A 23,262-nucleotide genomic window follows, 5' to 3' on the forward strand; every position below is an offset into this window, starting at 1 on the left:
TGTTAAGCTCATACAAAATAAATAAAATACAATATATATGTGTATCATTTTTATTCCTGATGATAGTGAAAGCAACAATTTTTATTCTTATTTAGATACAAATTAATTCTACGTTTATTGCCTGAGGGCATACATGCATTTAGAGCATTTACACTGGAATGACCCACCTACTTTTGTCAATCTTCAACATCACTCTCTTCTAAATTTCTCAACAAAAATAACCAAAAATAAACATTTAGTAAAAAACATTTTCGTTATACATTAGAAGTTAAACAACCGTATAGTGAAGTAAATTTCTGTCACATGGTTTTCAGAAGATTATTTGTACTATTCGATATAAATTGCACAGAAAATAACACAGATACAAAAAACTCTTATTCCCACTCATTGTTGCTTTTATTAGCAAAAAACTCTCAGATTAGCTGTAAAAAATATTCAAGAAATATCACGTTTCTTCCAACTACAACAAACAGCGTAAGGGCAAGTTCAAACCCGCAATAAGGATTGTGACATTTTTTTTTGACAGCTACTTTCCTTATGCACTAGTCGTGAAAAAAGTTGCCAGCAGAATCCAATTTACAGTACACCTGTTTTGAGTACAATTTTTTGTTCACTAAATGTTATGATGAAAATTTTCATCATGCAAAGAAGAGTTAAATACATATTTTAATCCACACTTTTTCCAAATTACTACTTATTTAGAAAACTTTCAACCAAAATGCTTCAATATATAAATCTGACTATATGTCATAAATTGATTTAATAAATTATTCGAACTTATAGCTCGTGATTGATTGCATGTTAGTTGATTCTTTGATTTATGAATTTGAATTGTTACAAGTTGTAATTATTAGAGTAATGCAATGTATTTAACGATTGCAATTCTTATATTTTTAATATTAAAGAAATAATTTTTAAAAATTATATTATAAGTCCAATAAAAGTTTAACAACAGGAAAAAAAATTCTCAGAAATCCAGAACCAGTAGCACAATGTAGTAGACACGAAATGGGCGTAGATAGTTCATCAAACTGACAAGACTAAGATAGATAGAGTAAAACGAGTATTGAATGGGTTTTTAGGAAACATTCTAATCAAAACATCTGTATTTGCTCAGATTATTTTAAAATATTCCAATTTTTTGCCAAAAATCTAAGACATTAAAAAACATTTTTTTTTTAAATATTTTTACTAAGCATGTATGCTTAAAATTAAACACAATGATAAATATATGATATCTTGCAGATTTTCATATATTTTTCAATTTAAAAAAAAATATCTTTTCGAATATTTTTATCTCTGCATCTCTACTAAATACAAAGACAGAAAAATTTCATGCTATTTCATTTTTAAGCAGTTGACACAAAAATTTTAATCTATGCATCGTCGATCGATTTTTCTAAATTCTCTAATAAAGAAGTCAAACTAAATGCATAAGAATGTAAATTCACTTCCTACAAATTAATTGCCGGATAAATCATTAGATGTGATTGAGAGAAAACTGATGTAAAGTTATTTTTCAAAATTTTCTGAATAGATGAAATAAATTTTTTACACTATATTTATCAAAACAATGACTAAGCTATTATCGGTTTATAACATAACAAAATATATTGAAAAAACGTATATCTTCATCTAACAGGATGTTTAGATTTCAGTGTTTCATGATCTATGAATGTATTTTTGAAAAAATAAATGACAATTTCTTCAAATTAATTATTTTTTAATCAGATGAATTTTAATTTACTTTGTAACAAGCTAACTGCAATTTAGAAATTTCAACTAATGAAACTTGTTATTTATTAATGTTACCTCTTCGATATACAATATATTTACTCAAAATTATATACCTTTTTCCTTAGGGGATACTATATTTTGATTTAATTCACGAGTATTGACCAATTTTTGGATGTATTTTTGACTGATTTTAACGCACACTCTCATCGTCATATGGTCCATTCAATAACCTTAATAACGTCTATGTTCTCTTCTACCTTTCAGAGGACCCACCTGAGTTTCGAGAAATATTTCCAGACAGACTTCTTCGACCTGGTGCGAAGACATCTCTTCGTTGTCTAGTGACTGGAAATCCTCTACCACAAGTCTCTTGGAGGCTTTACAGTCGTCCAGTTGTTGAAGGTCTTGGAGTGAGAATCGGAGACTTTGTGGATTCGCAAGGCCTTCTGATGAGTTTTATAAACATTTCGGCCGTGACTTCTGAACATGGAGGAATTTATTCTTGCCATGCTAGAAATGAAATCGGTGCTATTAGTCATTCTGCTCGTCTGTCTGTATATGGCCCACCTTATATTCACCCGATGGATAATATAACGGCCGTGACTGGAGATGAAGTGAATGTAGACTGCGCAGTTTCCGGACATCCTTTGAGAAGCATACGGTGGAGGAAAGGTATGAACATCAATATTTATTTAAACTTATTATTTATAAGGATATTGAGCTGTCTTTCAGAATAATTTTTCAAAGCAATGAGATGCTAACTGAAATATTTTCTGGAAATTAAAACAGATAAATATTTTAAATGTTACTTTATATTCTATATTTATAATAAAAATCCCATTACATTAGAAAAACTGTATTTGAAACAGTACTTTACGTTCTATGATTACTTATTTAGCCCTATCAGGATAAACTAATTAGAGACTTGCACAATGATCTATGATGGACTCAAGAGTGATCAATAAATATTGGGCAAGTCGAATAAGGGTTTCCAAATAATAGGGGATTATGAGAGCTTCACGGAAAGATTTTTTTTTTTTTTTGGAATCCTTTTGCCCTGTATTATTACATTTCAAAGCTTATACTCTGGTTGATTTTTTTTAGTTCCAAATGATTTTAACTTTTAAAAGTAAAGAGAAATTTAAAGTATCAATAAAGTTAAACTGAAATAAAATAACAAAGTAGTTTTTAATAAAATTTTAGCTCGTTTAACTTTGCAAAATTAAATAATTTGCATTAAAATTCGCAAATTTAAAGCGAATTTGATTTATTGATTATCATGAAATAATATTCAAATAAAATAAAAATTCTGCAGTTGGTCATGAAAATTTAAATAAAACTAAAATATTTGTTTTAAAATTTATATTCATGGCTAAAATATGGTTTTATATAAAATAGAATCTGAAAAATGTTCATAACTAATGGTACAAGATATTTTCTCTTTTTTTAAACTCTTTTAATGCAACCAATAGAAATGTATGAAATTTAACCAGCGAACACTCAAGGAATTTAAAAAAAAATTCTTTTGACTTTTTATTAAATTTTGTGAATGTTATGTGTCTAAATAAAAATTATCTATTCCTTAGAATAGCAGACTTAATTATAATTGAAAGAAAGAAATGTATACTATACGCAATTTCACAGAGTGAAACTTTATTCAGTATCATGTGCAATCATGCATATCACTCATAATATTTTTGGAGACGAAATTTGGTGGAAAAATGTCAAAAATAAATTTTTTATCAGTATTTTTTATTTAATCAGGTAACTGTTGAAATTAGGCTGGAAGCTGCAGATTTAGAGTAAATTAGCTTAATTAAGCTCAAAAACGAGTATGTCCAGGAACTTAGAGTGTCAGATATATATTATAGCATTAAGTTTATTCAAAACATTAAAAAAAATCACAATTCAAATTCCAAACTAATTTTCCAATTTTTAGAGTGAATAAAATCTTCTTATATGGAAGAATTTGTGACCAATTCTTTAATCTTCCAACAGTTCATTTATCGGATTTTGTTACATATTATAAGAAATGGTTATAATTATTCAATCTGAATTCCTTCGAAAATATTTTGAAAATGCATATAGAAATTTAGCAATTGAAAATTATTTGATTCTCTCATCTTGAAACGAAAATGTTATTTCTTTCCATTTTAAATATAATATACAATATAAATTGACTTAGTTGTATGCAAAATTGGATCATATAAAACAAAATTGACTGGTGAATTATCGTTTTTTTTATGTATATATTTTTTCGAAAACGAACATTTTTCTTAAAAATTCTGTGAGGTTGAATAAGAACTTAAAATCGGAATAAAATTTAATATTGAAAATCTTGCATGAAAATTAATCGCCTTTTCCTACAGATCTTACGAAAAAACTTTTAAGGTATTATTTAATCCATTACTCTCAGACATTCGTAAACAACGAGCAATTTAATCCTACAAAAACATCGTGACTTATTTTGCCGAGAAGCAAATATATTAAAACAATAATGGAATAAACAATAACGCAAAACCCAATTTCTTGAGTTCTTCTGCGTAACTTTTTCTGAATATAAAGCGACAAAAACGAAATACGATTTCATGAAATGCAGGATAAGAGAATGAACCCTAATCTCTTTTCTATTTTCTTCCCGTTTTCTTGAACACCCTGTGAGACGAAACTGCATTCGAAGCATGATGGAACAAAAAAAATAATGAAAAACATCAGAATTTTATGGAACACTGATGCATAGAAAATGGCTGGATATTTTTCTTTTCCATCTTCTCCCATTTTTAGGAATATTTTATTGATTTTTATTCTGTCCTTTAATGGTTTGTAGGAAAAAGATTTTTCAATCATTATGGCGCTATTTGTCGTTACATAGTTTGTGTGATATTTTGTTACTTTTTTTTTCCTGTTCTCTGATGGCATCGTTTCTAATAACATTAGATGCATATTTAATTCAAAAATCGATTAATAATCTCTTTCGTAGCCATCGGAAGCACGTGCATAATACTGCATATGTGGTTTTTATTGCTCTTTTTTTTATTTTTTAAATTAAAATGTTTACTAATTCATTGTGTTATTCACATTAAAAATTTAATTAACTCTTCATCTATTCATTGTTTCGAAATATTATAAGACAATCTGTAATTGTTGTTATTAAAATGGGGAAAAAATATTATAATTCTTATAAGAGCAGCAAATAAATTTATTTTTTCTAAAATAAATATTGAAATTTTTACTATCACTAAAGTTGCTATTATATTTGACAGTTAAAACGACATAAATGTTATTTATAGCACATTAATTATATTTAAAATTGTCAGTAAAAATATGCATTCAATATTATGGAGTCACTTTGTGTATGAGAGACAAAAATACCAACAAATAAAAATTTGATATATTTAAATTAAATGGAAATAATTTAAAATATTAATGTCGTAATTAATGAAACATAAGCAAATATTATTTGCTTTTAATTTCTTTTCAATCAATAACTTTCTTAAAATGTATCCCAGTTTAAAAAAAAAATATTTTAATGGATTTTTCTCATTTCTCTCAAGGAAAACATTTCATCATAAAGGAACCATTTTTAAATCATTACACTATTTCTTTCTTTCTAATATTTAGAAATATATTGTCTCATAAAATAAAAACATATTGAATTCAGAAATAAATTATTATCCTTTAATATAAACTTTGAAATAAAAGTATTTGCTTCCATAAATATTTCTTTTTTTTAACAAACTAGTTATCTAAACTTATTTTCATTTTCTTCTCTCCTAATATTTTATACACTCTCATTGTAAATTAATTTTATTCCTCAGTCTTTCTGTGCATGCTAAAAAAAAGAGAATATCTTATTCAATTTTTTATGAATGTATATTTTATTAATAATAATTATTTTTGGTCCATTACGTGATGACTTAAAAAAGCAAATGTAACAAAAATCTGTGGAAGTATATTTGTGATTGATTAACAAATAAGTCTTAATGCAAATATTTTTTTAATTATACCAACAAAGCATATATATAGCTTGCACTTCATTTTTCCTGCATTTTTTTTCATGAGGTACAGAAAACGACCCTCAATGAATTCAACTATGTTAATAAATCTAAATAAGAATTATTACTGTATCGTTGAAATTGATTACAGTGTTTTGCACATATATAATATAAAATAATATACTATCTGAAATTCTCAGATACACCATTTTACCTTATAACAAGAAATTAAAGAAAACAAATGATAATGCTTAAGGATAAGGGTCATCAAATGTAGCCATAAATATAATACCAAAATTTTATCAAATTTAATTATCAAATCAATTTTATCAAATGACAATCGAGCTCTGAAAATGATAAAAAGGAGTTATTTAATCAAGTATATACATGCATAAATATTACCAAATTTTAGAAATTGAAAAATATATAAAGTTGATTACAATTAAATCAAGCGTGGCAAGTGACAAATTAGATGAAAATGCATAAAAAATGTCTAAAATATGTGTATACCCAGTATTTGGCTAATATTCTGTTTGATTAAATAGACTCAATTACAATAGTTTGTTTCACCAATGCTCGGTTCGAATTACAAACTTTGACAATCCTTTATATTTTTCCGATGTTTATTATATATCAAATAATACCATGTTAAACAAATATTTATCCCGTATATTATTTTGTTTAATCTCGTATTATAAATTCTACTGTAAAGAAGCAAACGTTTTGGGTGCAATAAAAAGAAAGAATGCGAAAACATTCATTAAATTCTTAAAACAGGAAAATGCCTTTTTAAATCAATAGTTATTTATAAAAGCTGCTAATGTTTGTAACCATACAATACTTTAAGACATAAAGACATAAAGCAAGTTAATTTATATAAAATTATAAAATAACTTGTTGTTTACTAACTGATTTAAAAGTACATAGTTTATTTCAAATATTGCACACGTAAATTCAAAATTAATGGCAATTAAAATTGTTTATCATGATTTTTTCCCAATTTATTTTTAAATTTTGGCTCTGCTTAGAAGTTTCTAAATCATAAAGTGATTCTGGAATTATATAAGAAACAAGATATACATACAAAGTTACGCATAAGATCAGGAATTCAATAACTTAATAGAATAAATTAGCATTTAAAAATTTCTAATATCAATTAAATTTGAAAGTAATTTTTATTACTCATAGTTTATTTTTTAAAAATTTCAAACTATAAGCCAGGATTATGATTTTAATAGGGCTCTTGAGATTATTATTTCTTTTTTAATTACTTCAGAAAGAATTAAGGTTTCCAAATAACATACAAATAACAAAAAAAATTATTATTATAAATTCATTTTCTCATGAAAGCAGTAAGGTATCAATTCCGTGATTTAATTAAGTAATGTTTTCAATTCGAGTTTTATAGAAATTTATCAAGTAGAATTAATACATTTTTTAAAAGAAGAAACTAAGTTGTAGGATGCTATATAACATTAGGCAACTAAATCTAAAGAAATTTTTTAATTTCTTAATTCTTTAGCAACGAATAAATGAGAGGGAGAATTTCGGTGAAAACAACTACATTCTACTGAATATCTTATAGTAAATTAAAATTTTAGCAATTTTTGAGATTCGAGACACTTCTTTGCATTTTCTTATTATTCTTATTTCAGAATCTTTTTGGAAGAATGTACTTATTAATTTTTAATCATCTTTCCTTTTTTTTTCTTCCACTGTTTCTAAATAAAGTGAGAGTTTGAAATACGTAGTATCATTAATTTTTTTCTTGTTTTTCTTAAAAATATCTTACAAACATGTAAGTTTAAAATTAAAGATTTCTGAAAAGTATTAAAATATTCAAATGAATAACAAGTCCATAATGAATTCTATGCATTTAAAAAGAAAATACATGTAATATTCATAGCATTGCTGCTTTTCAACACATTCTGGAAATTGCTTTTATTATCTGTGGTAGAAATGAATCACTGCTTTTGCTTCAAATTTCATGAAGCGCAAAATATGTTTACTTTACTCTCATTTTCACATAAGAAAATTCAAGAATTAAGTTCAGTAAAGAGAGAAATGCTTAGAATAATAAATGAATGGAAAACTAAGTAAAGTGTCATATATATATTACTGTTTAAATAGTATTGCTAATATATCATTTGAAGTAAAGCTTACTTGCTATTTTATGAATCATTTAAAAGATTTTTCAAATTTCACATAGATTAAATGCGACTTAAAATACATTTTTTTAACAACTCGACGTTTCTTTAGAATTGCTAATATTAAAAAATACATTAGTGAGTTTGTACTCTCATTTAAATATTTAAACATATTTACTCTACTTGAATACATTATCGTGAACTAGTTTCACTAATGGAAAAGGTAATTCAAAGCATGTGATAAGCATCCTTTCATGCTGTATGGTGAATACGGCAAAAAATAGGGTTAGAAAGACAAATGAGTTAAATTAAAAATTTGAAAATAAATATCGACGGTGACAATCCAGTATGAATATTTTTTTGTTTTCCCTTCTTGAAAACTTCATAGTGGTACTAAGAACTATGGGGCATAATATTTAATGATTAAAATAATCAACCAGAACAATGCATAATGTAAAATAAATGCCAATTATAAAGTTATAAAAATTATTATTTCTAAAAATATTTTTAAAAATTACTTTTTTATCAACTGTAAAAAAAAGCATTATACATTCCCAAACTCAAATCAAGAATGCAAATTTAATTTATCCATATCTTATCGATCTTTAATCTGTTGGAATTTGTTAGCTATCGTATAAGCAAACATATAACAAAAACGAAGTTTCATTTATATTTATAACCAGGCGCCTTTGGCGACTAGTTGGTTCACCGGGATTAATGGTTTAAATTAGATTTTTTTTTGAAACTATGATTTCTTCATCAAAATACTGCTACATTTACGGTATGAAACTTCTTTGTCTTTCTTAGTTCCATTTCTAAGGAACTGTTATATTTCTGCTTTTTTGAAGTAATTAGTTCTCAAAACATTTCGTAAATAATCAAAATATATGCTAAAATTTAGTAATTTTGCTCGACTTTAACTTTACTTCGACTTACTAACTTAATATTACAGGGTGTTCATTAATTATTGTCGGGGTTTCCGTACCTCATAACTTTCGAATAAAAAATATTACGCAATGAACAGATTACGTATTCGTAAATTACAACTCAAAGAATTTTATTAATGATATTAAAGTCTAAAGCTTGTACAATTTGCACTTTGTAGGCATTCAGCTGAAGGCAATTCTTTGAGTTGTACTTTACGAATACATAATTCTTTGAGTTGTAATTTACGTGTTCATAATTCTTTGAGTTGTAATTTACGTATTCATAATTCTTTGAGTTGTAATTTACGTATTCATAATTCTTTGAGTTGTAATTTATGAATACATAATCGCCTTCAACTGAATGCCTACAAAGTGCAAATCATGCAAGCTTTACACTTTAATATCATTAATAAATTCTTTGAGTTGTAATTTACGAATACATAATCGGTTTTTGATTAATATTTTTATTCGAAAGTTATGAGGTACGGAAACTCCGACAATAATTAATGAACATCCTGTATTATTTGTCTCTTTAAACTATTATCTATTATGACTGTTCTATTTACTAAGTATTATTTTGCAAATATAAAAGCATTATTAGTTTTCGAACAAATATCTTAATCTGCCTTTAATGATTTCATAGAAGATATCTTAAAGACATCCTAAGAAATCTTTATTTGATTAGCAAAACCATTTTTAAATGATCTATCATACTTTATCTGTAGATTATCAGGTATATATAGCAGATTCCCACATTTTAAAGGCAACATTTCTAAATTTTATGCAAACGAGTTCTGCCGAGTTTCATACCATGATTGCTTTCGTTGTCAAATATTGTACTAATAATTTGAAAGTAATTTTTATTAGATTGTAAAATCATAGTTATATATTCCTTTAAAACTGTTCGAATGTTTGAAACATACAGGTAGTGCCTTAATAAAATTATATCTCTTGAACACTGATAAAATATGATTTGTAATGATCAGTGTTGATCTTCGTTCGAACACTGATCATTACATATCATTTGGTACAAAACGTGACAAAGTTACTTTAAACCTTTTTCAAAACTCCAATGAAATGAAAGAAACCATAAAAATGCTAAATTTAATCAATGTTTAGAAATAAGTTCATGGTCCATTTTAAATTGATAAATTGATCTTTTGCAAAGAACGTGCCAGAAATAAATAGCGAAACTGATCGAAGGAACTTCCTCTAACATAAAGTTTGGATCTAGAGATCATTCTGAAAATTCAATTTGTACGGATATCCCGTCACTTATAAGTGTCTACCCGCTCTTTCTGTATAAAATCGATAAGGTATTTTTCACTTTTACGTACCTTTTATCGCAGTCTAACTAAAAACTAAAAATGACGTGAAACCTACAAAAAAAGTGGTAGGTCCGCTGGGAAACCGAACATTGCGTGTCGAGTCAAGTTATTGAAGGAAAAAATCTCTTTTCTCATTGATTTTTCCCTCTGCCTGTGATACCAAAAGTTTTTCACTAAAGTAGATAAGGTTCTTTGTTTTTTATCTGTAATACCAAACTGACAGGATGAATCGCTGGTCTTTTTCACTCTTCCAGTAATTGTACTTTTGATATATATTTTTTCTTTTTTATATATCATAGCGAAATGAAATGAAAAGTTAAGCGTTCTGACACCTGTCATTTTAAAAATATCATTTTTAATTTCTTTTTTTCTTTTTAAGAACGTGTTTTCCGTCCTTTTAATTAACTGTAAAGACATTCTTTGAAGATTTATAGACTTTATAAATGATGCTTTTAGATATAGTGGACAGAAATGAAATTTTAGAAACAGTTTGAACGACTTTGTCATTTTTAGAAAGGAAGTATATATTTCATTTTTGAAAGTAAAATTGACTTTTGTAAAAAAAATCAAAAAAAATCACTTTATTGTGATTCAGTTTTTTTTTCTAAGATTCGCGTTTTATTTGATTAAAATGATTGGAAAATCAGTAAATATAGATGTTTAGGCAACTTTTATGTTATTTAAAGTTATTTCTAACGTTTTATGTGACTATTTAAGATATTGTTACGAAATTTCCGGGTTCGTTTGGATAATGGGAGTTATATGATGTGGAGAACGCTCAATCAGCAGTAGAAAATAAAACAACGACGTTTATTTACACGAAGGCACACAGGACAGCACAAAGACGACAACAATATACAGCACAAAAGAAGAATTATCTTCAGCCGAGACATGCAGCATACAACAAAACTCTACTGAAGACAGTAGCGCACAGCTTAGTTCAGCACTAGCTTGACTCAGTCGCTGCTCCGCTAATTTCTGGAAGACCAGTTCTTCACCATCGATTCCGACTACTCTACTCTGGCAGCTACGGCTGTCTCCTTATATAGGTCTCGGGAGGCGGGGCTAGAAGCCTCTCAACCAATAAGGAACGTTTTAGGCGTATCTCGGTTCCTACTGCACGGATCGAGAAAATTCTAGATGTTTCGGGTATAATCTATTTTGGCGCCAAATTCGTCGCCAAATGGTCGCCAAGCTCTGGAACCTCCAACGTGACACCGGACTCCGTCCAATACTGATGACTGTAAAACATTCTTTCCGATGGTGGAACCAACTATGCTGGGAAGCAGCATTACAGATTCGTAACAATATATTATTTGCAGTCTTTAAAATTAATCATGAAACCAGATAGAAATCATTAAATTGATCAAATTTCATGAAAAAATGCGAGTTAGATTTTTCTAGAACTTAAAATGCAAAAATAGTTGTCCAAAGCGATGGCACAATTTTCTTTTTTAATTTTTTTTTATATATTTTATAAAAACCAATATAATTTAAACTATTTTATAAAAACAATATAATATTGATTTTTTTTTCCATAATATGTCATTACATTTTTTAGACTATATCATTTTGCAATAAATTTCGAATATTTTATCTCTAGGCACCTAAGAATTCTAAAGTTATAAAAAAATGGCAAATGTTTTGGCACTGTCTTTTTACATGTGTTTAATGAAGCTTGAAATTAGCTGCAATATTTAGTACAATTAATATTTTCGATGTATTCACGGTTGAATTCCTACTCTGCTTTGGACATCAATATGTATAATGAAGCATCCATATTCTACTATATTTTAGACGTAATATCTATCAGAAATATAAATATGTTTAATTATTATTCAGCATGCTGAAATCAAAAGAAAAATAGAAAATTAGGAATAAATCCTTATACAACCATTCTACGAATAAAGCTGAAATTTTCTATTTTAATTTTTCTTTTCTTGAACTAAACAATGTCGTCATCTTAGGCCTAAGTAATTATTATGTAGTTTCTTTTCGAATAGGTTTTAGAAATAATTCATAATTAAAGTAAAATATTTCTAGAATTTTTTAGGTATTCAAAGATAATGCACAATCTTATTGGTCCTTGTTACATAAAATAATGATGAATTCACAGCAAATTATTTGAAGACTTCAAGAAGGTGACAAAACAAACTTTAAATATGGGATCCAGAGCAATGTAAAGCTCATAATTTTTTTTTTTTTTTCGTCATACAAAACTCAAGTAGATGTTTGAAGGAAGACGTACTTTGTTATAAATACTCCTTCGATAAATATATATATTTTTTAAATTATTATAAAAATTGACTTTAAAATCAAAACTACATATTTAAAATGTTTTTCATAAGAGTAAATGTTATTATATTCATAACTTATAGCCAAGAGTAATTTGGAATATTTATTTTTTTAATGAAATAAGCAATTCATCTGAATTGTAAACAGCTTATATAAATTTCCTTGCCATTTCAATCAATTTTAGGAAGAATAAGTTTGAACTTCATTTTAACCAGATACTTGTTTTCAATAATTCATCACTAACAGAATATAAACCTAACATTAAATTCATTAAAAAAATGTTTGTTAATAATTTATTGGGGATATATATTAATAATAGGCATATTGAATAACTTTTGCTTATATGTACAAAATAAAGCCATGGACATTTCTCTGCTTTCATTTTATAAGGTAGGAAATACTGAAATATTTCCCGATCACTGACGGAAAAAAATGTGAATTTCAAGCTTTGAATATTAAGCTTCGAAGGCATAAAAATAAATGATATTTTGCCCTTGTACATATACAATTGAGTTTCTACGTTACAATACAACCTATATTTAAAGTATTTGCAATCAGAACTACTCTTCTAACAATTTGGTTTATTCCTTTAATATGTGATCTTACTTATGGTGAAGTGATAGTAAATCTCTGCATTATTTGAAATAATCCTTTTGACATTCTTATACTTATTATTTTTACTTTTTTCTACTTATTAAAATATATGAACTCTTGAAGATTATTTTCCTTGAAAAAGTGTAAAATAATCTGAAGCTGTTAACTGCGTTTTTATGAATAACTTCCAAGTTGTTACATTCAGCAGCAAGAACTTGATTAATTTGACACTTTTAATGAGAGTAAAAATGTGCTAATTAGACCATTTCACTTTAGGGTGGAACATCGCTTAAAATATTTATTTTTTTATTTTGAGTCTGCTTCTTACAAAAAAAAAAGTTTCAATTTTTCCATAATTTTATGCACATATAATCAATTGCTTGTGACGTTATCTGCTTGACAATCAATGAAGAAAACATTGCGTTATTTATTTAATAGAAGATGAAAAATTCTATGGAAGATTGAAACGAATTTCTGAGTAGATTATTGTTTCAAAAAAGATTAAGAAACAAAAACAATCGTTGTAGTACCAGAAACTAATAAAATTTTGCCAAACAACAAATAATTGGAAATCAATTTGAAGGAAAGAATGTGACCCATATTCATTGATTAAATCTTAAACCATAGAATTTTTGTTTATCAATGAAATCATCTGCGAAATATCAGCGTGTTTATAAACTTAAAATCCTTATTTGAGTATTTATTCTTTAAAACGATTTTTTAAAATTAAAAAAGATGTATATTTTAGTAAAATATAAATTAATGAGAAGTATGGCATTGGATTTGAATTTTATTTTAAAAAAATAACTCTTATCGTATCTTGGAAGGAAATTTATAGATAAATTTTTTAAAGAATTTTAATTTTAGCATGACATCATATAAAACAAATAAAATAAATGGCTTCTGTATTATAAACCTTTTTATGTTATTACAAATAATTTATTTACACTATTTTTATTTCTGAATGCATAGGATGTGAAACGATATTTGATTAAGCTTTTAGTCATCGTTCTTCAGCGAAGAAAAATAATTTAGAAAGGGGGGGGGGAGGGTTCTGTAAAGGAAATATGAAGATAAGACAAATTATGAAATTTTGTGATCATTGAGTTTATAAATTTAAAATCTGTTTTTAAAATAAAAAATGTTTTAACATTTTGAATAATATTATATTTCAGTTCATGTTTAAAGTCTCCTTTGATAAAATTTATATTATTGTTTTTTATTCAATTAAAAATAACTCTTTGCGTAACGTTAACTGTTACTAGCTTATTCCACAAAGTTTATTTTTTTATTTTACGTTACCAATATAAAGAGTATTTTGCTTCTAACTTTATGAAAAAATGAAAGGAATTAATAGTTCTCTATGTCTTGCACAAGTGCATAAAAAAGAAAAAATAATTGAAATAAAATATGATGCATGCAACAAAACATTTATTAAAATTTTGGCATGACTTAGTGTTTCTTGATGAAAACTCCTTTATTGATACGATGTGTGATTTTGTAATTAAGGTAATACTTAAAAACTTTTGAGGATCAGTAAAAATTCAGATTTTTTTTCTATCTATGTATTACAGAACATTACAGAAACATTGCATTGCAGAAACGTAACAATATGAGTAAAACTAAATTAAAATTCCTCTTATTTCAGAAATATTTATGAATAAATAATTATTCGTGTTATTTTATTGATTACTAAAAATATATAATTTTATCAAGTAAGTGAAAATGACTTCATAAACATGATGCAATAAAGCTAGTTAGGAAATTTAAACAATCCAGTTATATAAATTTCATTAGAGAAATCATCTTAAGCAACGGTAAGAAGAAATAAAATTTAATTGTTTCAATAGTTATACTACATTCATTTAAAATATGTATATTAGTTTTTCAAACTCTTCCTCTGTATGGCCATTGTTCTGTTTTCAATGAAGAGAAATTCGTAACACAGATAAATATCTAGAAAGATTTAATATACTTCATATATATTGAGATTGTGCTAAATCTTTGCAAAATATCTTATTAATTTTTATTTAAAAAATTGTTGAGAAGTAGTGAAGTCATGAAAAGATAAGAATGAAAATCCTATATATTTAAATTAATTACAAAATAATATCTTTTCTTGGATATAAATTTCACTGGATGAACCCAAACAACAATTCACAATGGTCAACATTACTGACAAATTTTATATTAAAATAACATAATCTTTTTTAACAGCTAGACACAGAAACAGAACATTTTTCATATAAACGAAACAAACTTCGTATAGTTTTATTTAAATAAAATGAAATTCATCTTTTTTCATATAATATGCTAATACTAGGTAGTTTTAAAAATGTGCAAAGTAATATATTAAAAAGAAATATTACAAAGTACTATGTGCAAGCATAATAATATAATATATTTAAAAAAATAATCTTCTGATAAAATATTTTGTATGTGATATTAAGATAATTTTGTTTCAGTGTACTATATTCAAAAGAAAAACGTGTTAAAGGGTGATAAAGTTGTCATGCGCCGCATTGCGTGGGTTCAATTTGGTAAATAAATTACGAAGTGTTTATTTGACTAATGAATAAAATATAACTAAACTCGATGTGTACAGAAATTAACTCGATGTCAATAGAGTGATCAACTTATTAAGTAACATTCAATAAATCTGAGCTCTGAGAATAAAAGAAAAATAAAATTTAAAATTCGTGTTTTAAGAACAATGAATAATTTTTTTAAGATACATACATCTTATACATTGTAATATATATCATAACTTTGAAAATCGTAAAAAAACTTATATTAATTCTTCTAAAAGTAAATTATTTCTGTATTCTTAATATTGGGAAATAAACCTTTTATCAAAAAAGAGGAGGTCGAAGCAGAATTATCAAAACGTGCATTGCTGAATAAGATAATATTAAAAAATCACATTTTAAATCAAATTTATAATGTACTGTTAATATTTCCTAATTTTTGAGACTTTTTATCATATATATTATGTATTAATTATAATGTTTTATTTAAGAAATCCCTCCCCCCAATTTTTCATTTTAGGTCAGATTTCTTCTTTCATAAAATAAATATTATCTACTTTTTAGAACAACGATAAAAATGGGCTAATCAAAGAGTTTTGAATTTCTTTAATAGTTACATATGTATTTAGTTATATGCATATTTCCATAATTCAGTATTCATCTTTAGTTTTATTTTCATATTTCAGTATTCAAATTTACTGTTATCAAATAATGCTGTCAGTATATTCTCAAAATGACTACTTAATTGCTTTTTTTTATATATTCAATAAAAATTTACCTAAAAGCAATCAATTAACTGAAATTTAAAGGAAATTGAAATAGTGTATTATTATCAGGTATAAACATAATTGTCAGATCACACATGTGTAGTACATTGGGACATAAGAGAAATTATTTTTTACAAAATTCCATCTTCATAAAGTCGGAAAATTAAAATTTTTGATAAAACACAATAAACACTTAAAACCACCCAATTCTGCATTAACTCTGTAATATCATCAATTTAGACACATTAAGGAATAACTTGGAAAACTCGATTCAGGAATTGACCTACTTTCTTATCATTTCTTCAAAAATGTACATAAAATCATTTCTTTACCAAATGTAAAAAAACACAGAAAACATATAATTTTTAATAGTTTGAAGTTATTTCAATAATAGAATTCTTGTGAACAATAAAACTATAAAATTTGAAACGCAAACTTATTGCAAATCTTCCAAATTTTCAGCTGCCCATTCTAGCGATTCTGTCTGTAGAAAAATCAGAACTTAAAAGCAAAGCAATACTAAATCTTTCCGGCTGGCTGCCACTGACTTGGTGTCAATCTGAGACATTTGTCTAGAGGAATAGAAAAAGGATCCTAAGATATCTCACATTTTTCGACACCTCCAACACAGCAGGACTAGAGTCGAGTTTAACGGTGTGAGAAAAGATTGGAAAAGGTTGTGTTTCTTCAACTTGGTTGAGTTGAGCGTTAAGTCAAAGCCTTGTGTAAGAGAAAAAAAGAAAAGAAACTTAGTTCACGATTGACGAAACACGTAGTTTCCAAGAGAATAGCTTTTTTTTCAACTCAGTAAATTTCTTCAAAAAATCATTACTCTTTTCCTTCTAAAAGTGAGCACACTTTAATTACGAAACGCGTTGCTTTAAGCTGATCGTTACCATTGAAAACTGCATAAAAAATAATTGCTTCCAGTATGTGTATTATGCAGACTAATGTTTTTTTACAGTCCAATCTCTTAATTATTAAAACTTTTCATGCAATGCTTATCATTTCACTAATGCTAGCGAAACGTTTTAATAATGAAAATATATGTAGCAAATATGAAAAGATATTTTTGATTTGTTTATCTTACCTTTATAAAAATATTCGGAGGAGAAACATTAATCAAAGTAAAATGGCACAATAATTATTAACGGGTTGTAAATTTTTAAAGATTAGCATAGTTCAAATCAGCTTTTATGGCTTTCAAGGCAGGAAATTTACGAATTTTAAATTTCTTTTGAAAAAAAGACATTTTTATACGTCTAATCATTGCTCGGTTTTTATCTAATTCAACCTGTTTTGTATGATGATTTTTATATAAGTGCACAAAGAATGTGCTGTAAAAAGCATTTAATACGAAATTAATGAATTATCGTAATTAAATGATATAAAAATGATATTTAAAAATTGACTAAATCTGTTTTTCTTGTTTACATTTTTTACCATTTTTTTCATTTTACAATAAATGATACATCTGAATACATACTGGACTTTTAACATATTTTTGACATAATTGAAAAGTTTATAATGAAAATAATAGGAAGTTTACGTTTCATTTATTAATTTATTCCTTCTAAAGATCTTGTTTCGAGGTTTCCTAAATTTTCTTTTATCAATTACATAAGTATCCAAAGTGGAAAATAATACAAATATCATAAATGGATAACAAATTTTTTAAATGAATATATATGGGATTCTGTTTCCGCGTATCATTAAATTACCCATTTTTATAACAAAACTTTTATTTATTTAAATTGCATTTTAAGGGAAAATAAGGAAACCGTTTTATATAATTAAAGAATACTGAATTTTTATCTTATTTTATCTGCTTTGTGATGGATGTTATATTGGTACAAAAAATATATTGTGAAATCTGTTAAATTCAAGAAGGAAAAGCTGAGATATTAGAATGATAAGAAGTTGAAGCATTTTTTTCTAGTTTATTACACTTATATAGTAAAGGATTTATCTGTGCATGCACTAAAATCCAAATATATATTTTCACTGAAGTAAATGGCGAGTCTATATTAAAATAACAATTTTTCAAATTCTTACATTTGTTATCCTTTAAAAATGACAAGGAATTGAAAAGCCTTTATCAGAACGTTTAACTGAATACTTAGTAGAAACGAAGCATTTCTTGGATTTAACAGATTGGGTTTAGCTTGGATTTAATTTAAAGTCTATAAAATCTTTAAATACATTATGACAAACATTTAAATAAGATATTCCACTTGCGAATTCTGCTATAAAATGAAAATGCAGATTATTTATTTTACTTTCTGTTTTAGTAATTATCAGTACATTGTTTCTCTTTTTTACTAATATAGTCAATCTTATAATTTTTATAATTAATAATTTTTAAAACGTCTAAATAATTGAAGATAGAAGACAAATTATCAAAATATTGATCGAATTCTGGAAGAGAAATCGAGTTCCAATTCAATAAATAATTCTAACAACGCGGTAAAAATAATCTAATTCAATATTCGAAAATAAATTATTTAGCTCAAAATCAATTAGTTATGAATAACTAAGCATAAAGCAGAATAAATCTAAATAAAATTAATGAGAAATTTGAAATATCGATTCGAAAACCGATATATGAATGCCACTATCAAAATATATTAATTTGTTTTTCTTTAGTAAAACAAAATAGGGGTTTAAGGTATTCATTGAATGAGAATATAAATAATTTTCTTCCTAAATTATTATATTGTCTTTGTGGCGGTTTAGTGTTTTTTCTGCCACTATAAGAATTTATTATCTGTGAGAACTTTATTTTTAATTGGAATTATTTAATTTTTAGAGCTTTTTGAAAAATTGTATTTTTAAAGCTTTTACGCAGATATTTTTCAACATCAAAGCGAAAAAAGTTGGAATTTTATGGAAGGGAGTTTCAGAAATGTTCTCTCTTTCCAACAAGGTTTTCTGCGGTACGTTAATTGTATCACAGAAAACTTGTAAAAGAAATTTCCGACATTTTTTTCTACAAGAAAAGTGATAGCAGTTCTAGCGTAATTAAATGAAATTTCAAATCAGAGCACCGTTTTTATTTTTATAGTTAGTTTTTCATATCACTTTTATGTCCTTATTCGCTGTATTTTGTGGCTTATTTCACTATATTTGAACATTTGTCAACAAAGAAAATGTATTTGATATGATTCACAGCATAATTACTGATTTAACTGAATAGTTTGTGGGTAAAACAAAACACTTAACGTTAGCTTAATAATTTGTCATTCTTTATAATTCAAAGTAATGATTCGGTAATTGTAGGACAGTAACAAAATCGATTCAAAAAAAGCAAAAATAGAGAAAAATATCAAAAATTCAAAATAATTAAATAATGATTCTAAAATAAGTAAAGATACGTTATGTTATCAAAGAAATGTATTTAAAAACAAATTTTTGAAAAACTATTTTACTAATATATTAAAAGATAAAAATAATTTTAAAATTATTTTTAGAAATTACATTCTTTAATCTATTTATAATGATGAATAAGATAGAAATTCTTTTACTGAAATTCATTAGCAATTTAAATTAAAAATCTAATTTGATTAATCGATGAACTGAAAATTAAGTAATAAAAAAACAAAAATTAAATATTTACAAAGCAAATACATTAAATTAAAACAAATTTCATCCTTCCAAAAATTATGAAGTTAGCGAAAATTGATTTCAATATTTCGAACTTTTCAGCATGAAATAAATCAAATTTAATAGAAATTTGTGAAGTTAGGTAACTCATAAAACTAAATAAAATGCAAGTATCATATAGGGAAATTAGATATTAATTATTTAAACCCACATTATATTTTCGAAGGCCATGCTAATAAAACAATTAGAAAATTTGGAACTAGCAATTTCTAAACTAAATTCAGATAAAGATTAAATTTCATGATTAGCATTCCAATATTTTTAAACGATTAACTCCCGTTGTCATCCAAATTCATAAAAAAATAGCAATAAAATTTCAAGAAAATATCTAGTAATAAGGAAATCTAGGAAAGTAAGCATTATAGTGTATGGCTGTTATTCTGAGACATATGAATTTAGGATTATTTCTTCGAATCATCTTAGAGGACGACATAAATAATATTGCACAAGTATTTCTTATATTTCCAAAAAAATTGCTTCAATGCTTCTTCTCCTCCTTTAAGCTTTTTTACAAATTGAAATTAGCTTAATGGTCTCGGATCACAACAATGGCACGAAATCTGTTAAATTTAGCCTTAAAGTCAACGATTCGTTAAAAAATTGCCGAAAAAAGCTTTTGTGCCACATAGAACTTAAGAGAGAATAATGTTTTATTCCCTTCTTTTGCTTCTTTTTCATTATTTCCGGGAAAGATATAACTATTGCCATTCGTCAAGTGCCCAGTTTCTGTATTTTTTTCCTAACACTAAAGCAATGACTCTGGCGTAAAGCCAGCTGACAGCAATAACTGAACTCTTAAACTTCTCTCTCCTTTGATAACACACTGGAATTACGAGTTTCATTCAACGTTTATTTTGAGCTGGGAGTTTAAAGAAATAATGAAAGCCACTCACTAGATTGGCTTAAATCAGTATATTTTTAGCTTTAAATTAAATGTCAAAACCACTCGAGCGTCGAAATCAAATTAACAAAGAAATGACTTTATTAGAAAGTTGAAGAAACTGAAAGACTTCATTTAGTTTAGGAACTCCCAATCGTATTACAAAATTTTATTAAAAAAGTTTTTCAAAAAGTGTATGATTAATAATTTATAAAGAAAAAAGATGAAAACTAATCATGATTGAATTATTTTCCATTTCTGTTCTTGAAACCACGATTTTTAATAAAATCGAATTCAGATTCTTTGCAGGTTACAATTTAAATGATTCGGTATGTTGATAGAATAATATTTTATTTCCTAGCTCTGAATATCTGAATAATTCAAAGCTTTTAATTCATTTTCTAAATTGTATGATATTTGAAGATTATATATTCGCCAACTAATCTTTACAGTAACAAAAAATTGTTTATGGCTAAGTTATTGTAGCTTTTAATGTAACAATTGATATTAAATAGAATTTTAAATACAGTTTATCCACTTTACTTTTGATATAAAAATCTCTAAACTATTTGAGATAAATAGATTCGTTTGACAAGATGCTTAAAATGATATGAAGAATTAGTATTTTTTCAGGAGATAAATGGGTGGCTGACAAACTAAAAAGTGTAACAATTTAATAATATTCCGTTAAAATTTTATTGCCACACAGCTATTTTAAATAATGAAAGACATTTTGTTTCAACAGAAAAACTAACCAAGAACATTTTTTTTTTAAATTTCAATATTTAATTTCTCATTCCCTGCCGCTAGTTTACTAGAGGTCCTCCTCACGATTTCCTTTAAATTGATCTAAAGGAACCTAAAATATTGTTATTCTTAGCTTTATAACTGGGTCAGTTTTTAGTCAGAAGCCAAAAACAAGAATTCTTTCTTGAAATGTTAATTTGTCAATGATATTTTTTAAATATAATAACCATGGCCACAGCCCTGTCTAAATTATTTTTGCATTGCCTTTATTGACCTAATCAATAGAAAATGTAATTATTCACTTCATTATATTTTTTTCACTAGGTAAAATGTCGATTTACGAAAAAAAATGAGTTGATGTGTCTCCATTAGAATGAACATCCTGTAGTATCAGCTATTATATCGTACAATTACGAATATTTGATTCAATAATACATTGGAGATTAAAAATACGTTGAGAATAAAGAATGCCATTTAATTCATCATTCTGAATTTTATCTAAATATTGACTTGAGTTAAAAATTAACATTTAAATTAAAAATTCATAAAACATATACATAATGAAATTATATATTTTCTCTTCGGATTCATAAGTTCCAGTACTTTTAATTGACTTCTCAGTTTTCCATATTTTCTTAGCTGATTACATTTTGTATTCCGAAGTTGTGGATAAAAAAACTATTTCTAGAACTTATTTTATGATCACAAGTCAATATATGCAATAAAATGATTCTAATTATTTTTAATGTGATTGCAGACAATACCTTACTTGCCGGAGGTCAACGATTAGCCGATCACAGAAATGGCACTCTGTCAATTGCCCAGGCTGCAAAAGGCGATCAAGGCTGGTATCACTGTGAAGTTATTGGAGGACAAGGAGAAAAAGCAATGGGTTCTCTTTATATCCGTGTAGTCGGTAAGATTAATATTTCCATTTTATATTGGTAATAATTAGATATAGTATTTATAATAATTATAATAAAATAATTAGATAATTTTTGCTAGACATGCTTATGCAGGAAGCAAATAATTCAAATGCAGAAAGTGATTATTTATTTTTTATGCAAGCGAATTAAAATAAAAATTCAAAATAAATACCTTCTAAATATTATTTTCTTTCATTGAATTTTAAAAAGAATGTCGGTAGGAACAATAAATTTAATTCGGAAGAATCCACAACTGAAGCTTCTAGTTAAATTTGTAGGAAATATTTCAAATTTTTATTATATATAAATCAAATCAAATATTGTATAATTCTTTCAGAAATATTCATGTTTCTTTAATAATTTTAACTGAATATTTTCAAAATTCACTGAAATGAATTTAAAAATATTATTAAGATAATATATATTAATTTTATATAATCATGTCCATTATTCAAAAATTAATACTGTGCATATTTAGAAATAACATTTTCAATCATTTTTCAATTATTAATGAGTTCATGGGAAAATATGAAATTATTTGAAATTCAGTATTTCTCGAATTGAAAAACCAATTACTGTAATATATTTTTATTTTTTCAAATGGCTTTCGCAATTAAAATGAGTCATCATTTTTCTTAGTGCAATATATTTTTGTAAAAGTAGAATCTTTTATGGTGATATAAATAAAAAGTTTATAAATCTAAAATAACAATTATTACAAACTTATAC

General features: G+C 25.9%; 1 protein-coding gene across 4 annotated transcripts in view; it reads left to right on the top strand.

Moving 5' to 3' along the window:
* LOC129981948 (cell adhesion molecule DSCAM-like) overlaps positions 1-23,262 on the top strand; it is a 627,118-nt gene that overhangs the window by 260,584 nt on the left and 343,272 nt on the right. For all 4 annotated transcript variants that reach the window (XM_056093016.1, XM_056093014.1, XM_056093015.1 and 1 more), the window contains exons 7-8: positions 2,002-2,409; positions 22,365-22,523. In XM_056093016.1, coding sequence (XP_055948991.1) covers positions 2,002-2,409; positions 22,365-22,523 — 567 coding nt within the window. The remainder of the gene's footprint in view (positions 1-2,001; positions 2,410-22,364; positions 22,524-23,262) is intronic.

The sequence above is a fragment of the Argiope bruennichi genome, chromosome 8 (genome assembly GCF_947563725.1).
Source record: "Argiope bruennichi chromosome 8, qqArgBrue1.1, whole genome shotgun sequence".
NCBI classification, from domain to species: domain Eukaryota; kingdom Metazoa; phylum Arthropoda; class Arachnida; order Araneae; family Araneidae; genus Argiope; species Argiope bruennichi.